This window comes from Tinamus guttatus, unplaced genomic scaffold (assembly GCF_059628265.1).
Source record: "Tinamus guttatus ecotype Peru unplaced genomic scaffold, ASM5962826v1 Tinamus_guttatus_pri_ptg000083l, whole genome shotgun sequence".
In the NCBI taxonomy this organism is placed as follows: domain Eukaryota; kingdom Metazoa; phylum Chordata; class Aves; order Tinamiformes; family Tinamidae; genus Tinamus; species Tinamus guttatus.
In genome coordinates this window covers 3,156,766-3,170,331 of record NW_028288617.1, presented here as the reverse complement: position 1 = coordinate 3,170,331, position 13,566 = coordinate 3,156,766, and the positions used below count along the sequence as shown (strand labels likewise).

The following is a 13,566-nucleotide window of genomic DNA, read 5'->3' as shown; positions in this document are numbered from 1 at the left end:
CCCCCACCTCCCTGATCATGCTCTGGAAAGCTGCATGCGAGGAGAGTGCCGTGGTCCTGGGAGAAGTAGCCTAAAAAAAGTAGAAATACTTGTATCTTAGTGCTTGTTGGAACTCTGAGCTACTTAAGCTGTCTGCTGGTTATTTGGTGCTAGCTGATCAGCAAATATCTTGCAAAGCAACTTTATTTCAGACTGCTTTTTCCAACATCACAAAAGAAAATGAAAATAAAAATAACATACAACAAATATTTCCACTTCTGTGGTGTTTAACAATAACATTGTAAACCACAGGAGGGGCAGGGCCTGATCTAAAGGTCTTTGAAATCAAGTGCTAGAGCTATTCCCACTGATTCATTGGACTTTGGGTCAAGAATGCAGACATTTCTGTCTGAAAATGTAATAACCATTGACATCCAAAAAACAATAAAGTCTGATGTACAAAATGTGTTCCTCTAAAGAAGTCTGTCAGAAACTTTATTTAATTTCTGGTTCTGGTCCCTAGTAATTTGTCCACAACATACTTAAAAAGGAATAATGTTTCCATATAAGTCATAACAATATACTAAGAAAAATAAAACTGCACTATGGTTATTTAATTCATCTATTGCATTTTGTGTGTGTTGTATTTCTCATTACTGTTATGTTCTCACTGGCTGACTCTGATTGATAGATTTCTAGCTGGCCTAAACTCCACTGCACCGATGGCAGTTGGCATATGTACCAAAAAGTCTTATTTTTACGCACAATTTAATCTTTACAATTTCACAATATGCAGTTGCAGAACGAGGTCGGAGATGCAGAAGTCGAGAGCACTGTACCGTGCCACTCCCATAGCATGGTTATTTGAATAGGTTGCGTGCAGCATTTTCATATGTAAAATCAGCGTATGAAGATGCCTCTGCCTGCAAAGGAAGATGAATTTGCCCGGGAATTTTGTGTCGCACCACTGCTAAATCGAAGAAAGGGAATGATTCTTTCTGCTTATTGCCAAAGGCGCTGTCCTTCTGATTCAACAGACCCATAACAACATCAAAAGGCCCTTTTCAAGTGCAAAGCACGGATACAGGGCAGTGAGCCCATCAGGGCCTACATGTGTCAGTGCCTTTGGACACACGGCAGCACAGCCTGGGTGTCCCTGTGCTACAGGCACCGTCATCTAGTTGCCATCAGCCAACGGGGCCCCAGCCTGAGGAGATGCAGAGGAAGGGAGGACTTCCACTGCCCTAGCCCGTGGAGCCTGGATTAAAGGCCACCTGGTGAACTGAAGGATGCAGATCGATGCCTGTTCACAGCCCTAAATAGGGCTATGGTGGTAGCAACGGGTCGTGGTGTATTGCAAATGGGGAGAATTTTCCATTGACGGCTTCCCTTTTCAAGGTGTTTCCCCTGAAAAGTAAACTTCCTCATCTCCACCCGCCAGCCTTGCAACTCTCCTCACACTGTAACAGGAACGGCATCTTTTAGAGACTGGTGGAGTTTATTCTAGGTTTCAGCCAGAAGGAAATTAAGAACTCTTGCTTGCGCTCATGGGAAAACCACAAAGCAAGCAAAATACAACACTAAAAAGATTTCTTTTAAAAAACATTTCAAGATGCCAATCACAGAAAAAATTGTACTGAAATATGAGCGATGCCAAACACACAGTCCAAGAAGAGAACAGTTCAGCTCATGATTATTCCTTGGAGACCCTTTTCCTTCTCCGCTTACTCGTCTCCCCACTTCAGAGCTTCATTAATTTTGATTGCATAAATACAAGAGAAAAATTCTAACAAGGAAAAAAGGTTATGCAAGTGCTTCATTCCCTTTCAAAAGAGAATTTGGTGTCCTTCAGGCTGCCAGACTGGGAGATCGTGGTGGTCTTGGGCTATGAAATCTTCTCATCACAAGGGCAACATTTCTGAAAGCGTATTCTACCAAAAACTGAATTTGAAATGGGAGTTATCTGTATACTTTGGCAATTGTTTTAGAACAGTTAGGAAAAAAAAAAGTCATATGGTAAAGCTTACATATTTTTATAATATGTTAATGATTAACTGACTTCTTACATCTTTGTTGACTTAGTGGGAGAGTGACAAGGAACTGTGAGGTACCTATTTGGTAGCGCAAGAAGTCGGACAATTTGCACGGGCATTTTTTTCCATCTTCCTTCTGGAACTTTGCTTTGTCCAGCTGACAGTGCTTCAAAGCCTTAGGCGACCCTCAGACTCACAAAAAGTAAGTCTCCTTTTTTATACAACTTATTTTATGAAGTGCTGATAGAGAGCAGATGGAGAGAGATTTAAATATTTATTTGTTTCTCATAAAGAATGTTTTCCCAAATGGGAATTGAAGATTTCAAGGATTAAACCATAAGGATATTGCTAAGAAGAAGCCTACTTAATTACTGTTCTGTTATGCTTTGTTTGTTTGTTTGTTTGTTTGCTTGTTTTTCAAAAACCCTCTTTTCCGGCAAGATTTAGATTGAACAAAGGATATGGTTAGTAAGTCATGTCCTGTATAGACCAATAAAACTGCATCCAGGCTGTAAAATTCTAAGAAAGCAGGATTTGAATATTAACCGGAGAATGCATGCAATGCTTGGCAACATCTAAAGATAAAATACTTGCTTAAAACATAAAATAAACCGAAATAAATAAATTCCTTCTTAAGCAGGCTGAGAAAAACTTTGCGTGTATATTACATATGATGGATTTATCACGAATTTCTCTTCAAAGTGTTTACAAGTTGCAGTAAAATTCCTAGAGCAAAAAAGCCTTAATGGGCAGATGGACTGCAGGCAGAGGGTATCATATTTTGCTGCTTCACTATTACAGTTTTTAAGTGTATTTTACTTCCGCTGTGCTATCACTTCCAAAAATACAAGTATTCTCTGATGTCCTTTTGGAAAACTCTCCTTTTACCCACCGTAACTGAAGAAGAAAATTTCACAGGCGAGTTTGTGTGTAAAAGTAGTATGTTCTCAGATGTCCCCTTTTTTGGTAGCTTCATTCACTGGGGCACCACAGAGAGCACTGTGGGTTTGTTTTGTTTTGTTTTGTTTTTCTGCCTGTGTTTCTGGGAATTTTAGGCATTTCAGGTATTTGCCATGCCTTGGCAGGCGCCCGCGCAGCACCAGTTTCACCGCTTTGGGCTGGAAACTGTCTTCCCCCGGGTGACCTCTCCCGATGCCTCCAGCTCACATCCAGTGCCCTGGTCTCCCCAGCGAGGTGCGAGTTGTCTGGGACCTGGATGCGATCGCCTTGGCCACACTTGTCACTTTGTATCTCTTTTCCTTTCCGCCAGACCCCTTGAGGAGGTAAAGTTTTGGGGTTTCCATCTCCTGTTCCCAACAGGATCCCATTGCAACGTAGCTGGCAGAGCCGTGTCTTCGTTTTTCAGCAGCTGCCATTCCTCTGAGCCGCTCTAGCCAGCTCCAAAGGGAGCTCTAATCAAGGCAAAGCAATCCGTGGAAACTGATAATGTCACGGCGCCTGGGTCATGGTTCAAGCACACTGCCATCCCACTCCATGCTGGCTTGCATTTTCCCCTTGTTCAAAAAAAGCTTCTGTTCATGCATAGGAAAGTATGTTGGGGTATGAAAATTCAGTAAGAAATACATAGAAATTGCTGGCTTCTCCTCATCCTATCATCAAATCAAACCAAACTTGGACAAAGAACTATTGCATTGCTAAATTTCAATCCATTCTTGCTTCACATTGCATTCAGTGGAGCCTGTTTAGGTCAACTTATTTTGAAACACGAAGACAAACCAGGGGCAGCAGAGTCTATAACACTGAATATTGGCACTTGGAGGGAGGGGGTACATAAATTATGTCGGATCTGTAGGTATTCTCTAATAACTTCAAGACTTTATGCCCTACTGATTTGTCCTTTCTGTTTGGAAATGAGTAGTTTAGTGACAGCAGAAACCTAAATGTGAGACATCAGGGTTGAAGACCTCATGGACGTCAACGAGACTGTATTCTGCGAGGAGCCAGAGATGTAGCTAACTATGCCTAGGAAAATAAGCACAAAGGAATTCCCACACTGAGGATTTATTCACACGTCTTGTGAAGAAGCTAGAAATGGTGTGATCTAGCAGCCACGACTGCAAACCCTGGTGCAGGGACCACATCAGGAAGATATTGTTAGGGCTAAAGCCACTGGGGCTGTGCTGAACAGTGATGACAAAAGGACTAAAAACCATTTTTGAAGAGAAAAGAAGTGCTAGACACATCTGAACTCGAGGACCTGGCGCACTAGTACAGTCTTTGAGTATCACTTCGAGGATCATGCAATTTGTGTAAGGCTTTCACAAACTAACATGACAAACCCCAGCTCTGCCTCACACTTCCCTGCAGCCCCTCTCTGTCCAAGACCTTGCGAGCCGGGTGCTGAGGACTGACCCAGGCAGCTGTGCCTGGTTCCTGGGATCCCAGCCCAGTTACATTAAAACGAACTAATTTAATCTAAAAACTTTATTAGCTACTGTGTACTTACTTTCTTTCCTTATTCACTTGCCGTATTTTTTTTACAGAGGTTGATACACATATTTTTAGAAAGCATGTTTTAAACCGCGCTATGCTATAAACAAAATAGTTCTGAATATTGCATAAGATTAATTCCAGAAGTGAAAGACATTTGATGTCATTGAGGTCTCAATGCTCTGCGCACTGATCACATGCCCACAGCCTTTGATCATCAGCGATCACTGAAATTTCAAATATTCATGAGATTTCAAATATAACTTGATCTGTATTTGCTCCTGATGCTTCTTCCCTGCTTTTTTCTTCTAAAGCAAGCCTGAGCTGTAGGAAAGTCACCACAACTCTCACGCGTCCTCATTTGTTTCTTGTAACTAAGAGGAAAGTCATGTCTTATTCTGTCCCTTAAGTATAAGTGCAATAGTTTGCCATCCTTTCTGTCCTTCGTGGCTACTCACTGTGCAATGTTTGATTTAAAAGAACGGCAAAATGGATGGATCCTACAAGTTTTTATATTTAGATCAATTCATTAACAAGTATTGTTTCTTATCATCAGCTTATTTCTTCTGTTTACAAATTTTCCTTCAACACTATCAAGTTTGCATATTACTTTTACTTGAACATGGTATCTAGTTAAAAATCCCTTTCAAATAAAGGAAATAAAAGACATAATAAGAAAGAAGGTGACACCAGCTCTTTTCTTAACTGTTGCTTCTCAACTTTCTAAAGACCATTCTGCAAAGTTGCTGGAATGTTTGTTGGATTGTACTGAAACTATTTTAAACGAAAACATTGATGGAATCACAGGACACCGAGAGATGGAACCTGACCCGCCTGCAGAAAGCTTATCTTGCTTCCTTGTGTGAATTTGGTTTTCGGTGATGCTTTTTGCCCAAGGGCATGCACACCATGTAGACCTAGCTGGTTCCTCTGCACCTGGGTACCTGTGTGGGATGTGCTCCATCCCGTGAAATATCAGCTATGCAAAGGCTGACCCTTGCAGCTCTGATACAGCTTCCAGGTCAAGAACGGTTTGGCAAGCAGTGCTTACTAAATACTCATAAAACCTCCTGCAGCTGCTTGAATGTGAGTCCATTTGTCTTAGGCAATTTATAGTGGCCGTGTTGCAGCATTGTGTTATTCAGGTCATATAGGTAATTTTACTAAGCTAAGTAAACTAATCCCAAGTATTTATATAATCATTACAGCATGAAACCAGCCAATAGATCATCACATTGCTGTCTATGTTAGCACGTGTGTGCTAACACGTTAGCATGTGTGTGGGATCTGTGATTTGAACTGTGTTTTATGCAATGTAGCTTGAAAAACACACACTTGGAGACTGAGCTTTCGCGATCCTCCCTCAGAAGTTCTGAAAGGACATTTGTGCTGGGACTGAAAGGTTTTATTAAAAGTTGATTTCTTAGCTTTTTAGGAAGATGGCAAATTAGTGAAAGGTCAAATTCTGCCATTCCAAATTCTGCCTTTGCAACCTGTGAGCGCAGTACGTGCTTGTACCATGGAGGAGTTAGTTAGTCTTGTGCCGAGGTGTCTCCCTCGGGCGCGTGGAGACTTTGCGTGCAGGCTAGGACGCTGCTTGCAAAATCCAGCCGCTGGGCCAAAACACTGCTCTGAACCTGCAAAATGGTGCTGATAAAGCTCAATTCTGATAGCAAAATGAGCGATATGCAGTCCTGTATAAAACGCTCTTGTTAAAAACAGACCTCACCAAGAGTCCGGCTGCTGAGAATTGTGAAATGCTGGAAGGAGACGCCCTCTGCAGACCACTCACAGTTTTACCTGCACCTGGAAGTCTTCCTCGGCAAAGCACTTACCATGTTCTGGAAAGGTTTGGCACACTAGCCCTGAAAAAAGCAGTTTATTTTGCTAACTTGCATGAGAAGTGTTTTCAGGGATCCTCCTTGCCCACTATGAGGCACGCCAGGTAAATCTAGCTCCTCCTGGTGAGATGACCTTTTGGGGATGTACCCCATCCCAAGCGTACCTGTCATTCAGTGAATGCCGAGATCTGCGCTTCTCACGAGTGAGCCTCCAAATCAGGAAAAGCAATGCAAAAGCACAACGAAGTCAGAAGGAAAGCACTAGAATATGTCGCATATATTGCAAGGAAATTATGCCAGGCAAAATTTCGCATGATTAGACAAATTAAATGCATCTAGAATGTTAAATCTTTATTGAAAGCTAAGCCTAAAAATACTTTATTGGACAGTGCTGGGACTCGTGATTTATGTGAGGAATTGGGTAATAAATCTGTCTGCATCTAAATTCTTCCCTTAAAATCAGTGCTTCTGGCAACTGCTACATACCCCTTCTACTGAAATGATACCAGCACAACGTTAGTGTGTTTATTAATATGTATAACAATAGAAAATGTAATCGGGACCTTGATAATTGTTTTGAATCTGCCTTGTTTTATACGGCAAGCAACTTCCTGTAACTGTTTTACACTGCTTTTTTGTTCTTTATTTTCTTGATGCATCTGAATACCAAGTGATCATAAGCATAGGGTTCTACCCGATTTTCCGAAAAAGCCCTCCTTTCTCACCTCGTTTTTTCTGTAAATCAATAATGCAAGGTTAAATCAGGTAAACTGCAGTGGGTAGGGTATGGAGAATGTCTAAAATAACATAACATCTACAATCTTTGTTTAGACATTTGTCTAGGCAAATTTCTTGAAATTTTTAGTCTTAAAAGTCAAGTCACCCCAGGAAGCACGTCCAGGTTTGATAGAGGGCTTAGAAATCATGGATATGATCTCATTTAATTCTGTAAGAAGAGGTGAGTAAATTCAATGCATAAAGACTTATACTGAGATCATGTACTAGCAGTTATCTGTGACAGTCATCTGCCTGCTTGCCTATCTGTTTTGAACTTGGTATCAGTCAGTTGATTAAATAATGATCTTATATGAGCTTATATGAACAATGTTAGAGAAGCATGGAATATGCACAGAAGATATTTTAGTAAGGTTAAGTTTTGGCCTCCCTGTGCTCAGCTGTTTTAATTAAAAGCAGATCGAAGTCAACACAGAACTCTCTTGATTGCACACATTTTTTTCAAGTGTTTTTCCAGCACTAAACACATAGAGAAACTGTACTTTTTTACATGAAACTGACAGAAAGAAAACTATTCATAATTCCCTATATGGAGACAATACTAGTATGGCTTCTAACAACTGTTAATTAAATAGCTTTTTATAATCACTCTTTAAATAACACAGCAGATTGAAAAGGCTTTTACAAATTGGTTTCATTTTAAGTAGATAAAACATTGGAGGATATTCCAGAGCAATTTCCTCCATGCAAGAAAGGATTAAATATACATTTGCAATAATGGAGATTAATGTTTCCCACAGGAAATCAGTATTATTGGAAATGCAGACATGAACTGGGAGGCTAAAATGATAAAACTGCAGATTTTTCTTCATTTGCCTGCTACCAAAAACCAGTCTATCCTACTCTCTCATTGCTGGCATCAGCTCCAGGACTGAAGTAAGGATATAGTGAGCACCAGTATGTGAAGATGGAAAGTGTTTTAAGAGTTTACTTAAGCCAATGTTATGTAGATATTTTTTATTTAAGATTTCTACAGTTGGAGTTCTGCATCTAGGTTATGTCACTAACTCTGTTACTAATGCAAAGATAAATAACTAGAAGAGTTACTGATATGGTAACAAAACTTTACTCAGGATCTATCTTTTTATCGGTGAGAACTTGGTCTTGGTCCACTATTCCTTCTATCTAGAATGCAACAGAAGGAAGAAGAAGGGGTATTTTAGATAACTTTAGATAACTTATAGAACATAAAGACCCTAGAATGTGTCAGATCTACATAATAAGTTAAATTAACATTCATTTTAAAAACTTTTCAGAATGTTGTGCGAAAGAATATATATTTTGAAAAGTATATATGCATTTTTTTCATGAAAAAAGCATATAAAATTTCTTAACAGTGAGGGTGACGGAGCACGGGAACAGGCTGCCCAGAGAGGTTGTGGAGTCTCCTTCTCTGGAGATCTTCAAAACCGGCATGGATGCAGTCCTGTGCCACGTGCTCTAGGTGACCCTGCGTGTGCAGGGGGGTTGGACTAGATGACCTCTAGAGGTCCCTTCCAACCTTAAGCATTCTATAGTCTATGAGGTTTAATTTGCATTTAGAGAGTAGAGACAGTAAACAAACCCATGACTATTTTTTGCTACCACTACCGCAGGATGATTTCAGCTGTGGAAGTGGACTAGGTCATGAATGAGCACGATACGTAAAGGCAGAATGCTAAACAAACCTTAGGGGAAGTTTAACGGTGGAAAAGCAATGGCATCACATCCAAGCTCCATCCACCACACACAGCTCTGCATCTCATATTAATGCTAAAGCATTCATAGTTAAATAATCTCAAAGTCATCAGATTTCAGTTGACTTCTTAGTCTCCTGAATTTGCACACAGCCCTAAACTACCCCATTTTCTGTCTAAAGATGTTTTCAGCAATTCTAAGTTAGGGGCCAACCAGTGAAGCCAAGGCAGAAGTACATTGAAGCTAGATTGTTGCACAGAAAACACAGCTGCCAAGGAAGAGGAGCGTGGCTCCTGCTGCTGCTTTGCATAATCCCCTTCAGCAATTAGGATCCTAAGCATTTTGTCTGGTTTGTTTTCTACTGGCCACTACCTCTAGGGCTATTGGTTATATGCAGTGCATATGAAGACCTCTGGAAAACAACTGTTAAGTATCAATGAAGAAAATGAGATGTTACTCAGCTATGGACATTATACTTCAAAAATTCTCTACAGTTAAGGAAGGATGACTGCTTTCCTCCCTCAGCACATGCATTCCCCTGCATTTACACTAACAAGTGCCACTGGTTACAAAAATAATTGTCATTTTGTGCTGTGTTTTTTTCCAGTGCCTCTATTCCGTCGCCTGGCAAATGTGCCCATGCCACATCTCTGATGTGTGAAGACCTCCAAACTATGAGGTCCCTGGTCAGCAGCTCGCATCTCCAACTAGCTGCCTTTCCTCTGGGAACAGTAGGCTGGATCTTGTGCACTATTTCCATGGGACTTGTGGACTGGAGAGTGTGGCACGTGGACAACACCACTGTTATCTCCTCTGGTGTTGCCTGGGTGGGAATTTGGAAAGTCTGCTTTATCAGTTATCTTTACGTCTCACCTGGCTATGAAGAACAGTTCTGCCATAAATTCAAGGCATTCGACTCCTTCGTCCCGAATGAAATTTATGCTGCTCAAGGTCTCCTGTTGGTTGCCATGATCTTGGGTTTGGTGGCACTGACTGTCACAGTATTTGCTCTGAGAAATATTTATATGGGAATAGCTGACAAAACTATTGTCCGTTTCTTCCTGGTTGGTGGCTTCTTCTTCATATTTTCTGGTTTGTGTGTCCTGATCCCGGTGAGTTGGAATTTCTATTCTGTAGCACACAACGAGAGCATTGCTTTTCCTCCCTCTTACCACATGCCCTCCAGTCCGGTGTCACAGGAGGTTGGTGCTGCAATTCCTGTCGGGATTATAGCTGTAATCCTGCTGCTGCTAAGTGGGACATTTTCTCTCTCATACATACCTCCTGTAATCTCAAACACTATCACGCAGTTCTAACAGGATAAAACCCCAGACTGTTTCAGAACAATGAGAGCACAGTCAGAATATAATGATGGCACAAGAGATTTTATATTCAAGGAATTATAGGACTTAATTGTTGCATATGGCCAGACCTTCATCTTGGAGATAAATGCTGTTGAGCAGGAACTGTGGTTGAGTTTTATTGCCTATGCTCTTTTATATATGCAATCTTTGATTAATTTATTTTTAATGTAAGATATTTACTGTGTTCAGGTAGCTAGCTCTGAATTAACTCATCTGTGAGAAAAAATGTGAAGTGATGCTTGTTAAATGTGAATTTGTTTCCTTATTGCTAGAATATTTTGTCCATTATTCAATGGAAGCTGTAGCAAAGCATGTTCTGTGACAAGTCAAGACTTTTAATACATATAATTTGAGCGTCATCATGGTTGTGTCAAATGAGTCTTCACTGATTTGGTTTACAAAGATCTTGCCAGTTGCTCTTCTTCCTCCAGGGCACATAAAGAGCTGTTCCTTTCATGCTTCTTTTTTTTTTTTATCAAGTTATTTACATTTCATGTTGCAACATCTTTGCTTGTGGGCAAGGTGTGCTCTTAGTTCCTCCTCACTTACACAGAGTCAGGAAATCTGCAAGCACACTCTTCTTAGTCAGAGACTTCACTGAATCCAAAGGTATTGCGAAAGATGGAGACTTCTTTAACAAGTTGCAACTTCTTTTACAAAGGCTGCTGTCAAAAGCAATACTTTAAGTAATCAGCAATATTCTGTACAACTTTTAGAGCATGATTCATCTAACCTGAAGTAGACATCTGTGTCTAGACTGGTCACATTAGCCTCCCATTATAGACAATGGGGCTAAAGAAGACATTCTAGGACAGTATTTGCCTCTTTCCAGAACAGATACGTAGAATGGCTGGAAGAGTACATGCTCTCCAAGCTTAATTCACTGTGATGACTGTAATAACTACAATTGCTAACTCGGGCATGCACAACCATAACTTCACCTAAGCTAGATATGCTTAGGAGACATTAATACACCACATTAGTGGCATTTTATATTGCCAATCCTGTAAAAAAAAAATCCCAAATGTCACCCTAAGGAAAGTTAAAAAAAATCAAGATGGAGGAATGAGTGCTGAAAAAATTATGATCTATTGAAAGCAGGTTCCACTAAATCTTATTGCCATTTCAAAGAATTGCTACAAGAATCCAAGCAATGTAGTTTTGCTGTTTTAATTATCTTTTTTCCATTTTCTAAAATATTAATGGATCCAGCTATGCAAGAAAATGTAAAATACCAGCAAGCCTGTTCCTATTGCTTTTGACTTTTAATCTTGGTAAGTATTTTTGCTCTCTTTCAGTTTTGGAGCTAGGGAACGGAAGGTAAAGCAACCTTTTGCTAACCTCCCAATCTGCTTTGAAGAGGAAATGTAACTTTCCAGCTCTTCAGGTTTTATCACCTCCACTATCTATTCCTCTTTTCTTCTGGGATCCCAATTAATACTGTCTCTGGCCAGTCCAGATTGCTATTACTTGTTCTTTCTGCTGTAGTTTCACCTCACCTGAAGTCATTAGATATATATATAGAGAGAAAGGAATTTATTTCTTTATTAGACTTGATTTTCCTAATACCTTAGCATCCTTATGAACCTGTTCTCTGTCTTGCCCTTTTTTCTCCCATCCACTGCCAGCACAACTTTTTTTTTTCTACTTCTTCCACAAAGTCTTGACTTTGCTACACAACACATTAATTTTTGGTCTGGTCTTCCAGTCTTCTCTGAAACAGTGGCTTATCTCAACACTTCTAATTTTTCAATTGTAGTTGTTTATGTTTTGGTTGTTTACAAAGCTGCAAGGCACTTTTTAAAGTGGTGTTTAAATTAAGGCTTAACAGCTTTTTTTATCTTCTTTCTAGCTTGACTTCTACAGTGCATCCTATACTATGTTGGTGTGTTGCATTTTTAAATGCTCAAATAAATGGAATAGTTATTTCTTCCTATAGTGCTTACAATAAAATTAGATTTTATTTTATTGTAATTATGTGAAAAAGCTGTATCCATGTGTTTATACCATTGTTTCCCCACACTAATAAAATGCCAATATTTCCTGGTGAAGAATCTGAGATTTAGCAAGTGAGTGATTCTATGACCCTTTTGAGTTCATGTATGCTCAGAAATGTCTAAAAACCCAGTTAGTTATATTAGTTATATTCACAAAATAATTGAGTTGAGTATATATTTATTATTCTTGGCTAAAAGAAAAAACAACAGGCAACATCGAGGACATGCCAAGTTTTGGCATTGCTGCCACAGCTGTTTCTGTCAGGAATCTGTTCATCTGTCCTGACATGTGACTGTAAGGCAGATTTAGGTTAGATGTTAGGAAAATTCTCTAGCTAAACACTGGAATGGATTAGCTAAGGGGATGTGTGTTCTTTAAAAAACACATTTTATTAAAAGTAAGTTTAGACATATATTGCCATTGATAACATAGGTATAAGTCATCCTGTCTCAGATCAGAGGAATGATCTAGATGGAAGTTTTGAGGTCCTTTCTGATGGCATTTTCTTGGTTTCCAATATATCAGTCTATAAGTTGTTATGTGATCCAGATCATATGCTGATATATGTTAAAATGTAATCTATGATCAAATCCCAAGGTATATTAAGACTCCAAGTCCTTCTCTGAAGAAAACATAGAGAAAAAAAAATCTTAGCTCAAAGCAAGTGAGAGGTAAAACTTCCACTGATTTCAACTGTCTACTCTTGACCCCTCAAGACCGTGTGATTTGTTAAATTTTAGGAAATGCCTGTGTTCATTAAGACTTTGGTATTGTGGAAAAGCCGAGCACCTTTGCTTTTACTTCACCAGTGAGGAAGCAGAGTCTCTTTGTGCATATTTTCTTATGGTCATATTTTCAGAATTTAATAAGTCTCTACCTTCCAGTACTTCAGTGTGTTGCCATTTCACATGTGCTTTTAAAACTAATTTTAGGGTTGTCTGCAAAACCACACAATTGAAATAATTTGCATTTATAGCTCAAAAATGCAAAACTCTCCTGAATGATTATTTTCAACTTTTAGCTTCTTAAAGTAATCCTTAGGGAGCTACCCTATAGCCTGGCCCCACTATTATTTATAGCAGCACAACTGAGGAGAGGCAGCAAACGGCAGCACGAAGACAGGGATGAGTGGTCAGGGCCTTGAGGTAGAAAGATAAGGGGTGAAAGCTTCTTAAGGCAATTTCACCACTGAAGAGATTATATCGTGAACCTCCATCTTCATCTTCAGAGCAGATTCGGACCTGCTGCCTTCCCAGGGACAGCACTACTGGCTCTGTGGGTCCCACCCTGTCTAGGAATGTCTCCGTGCTGGCCTCAGCCTACGTATGAACCAGTCTGGCAGTTTTTTTGAGTTGACAATAAACAAGCATCTTGTGATTAGCTCACATGTCTGAATTCACTGCTGGAGGAATGATCTCAATGCCAAGA

General features: G+C 39.8%; 1 protein-coding gene across 1 annotated transcript; it reads left to right on the top strand.

Annotated features, from left to right (window-relative positions):
- The first annotated feature begins 9,429 nt into the window (after positions 1–9,429).
- CLDN34 (claudin 34) lies at positions 9,430–10,092 on the top strand. Its single transcript, XM_010225748.2, has one exon. The coding sequence runs from the start codon at positions 9,430–9,432 to the stop codon at positions 10,090–10,092; it is 663 nt and encodes a 220-aa protein (XP_010224050.2).
- Positions 10,093–13,566: the final 3,474 nt, after the last annotated feature.

Coding starts and splice junctions, on each gene's coding strand:
- CLDN34 (XM_010225748.2), top strand. CDS start 9,430: ATGTGTGAAGACCTCCAAACTATGAGGTCCCTGGTCAGCAGCTCGCAT.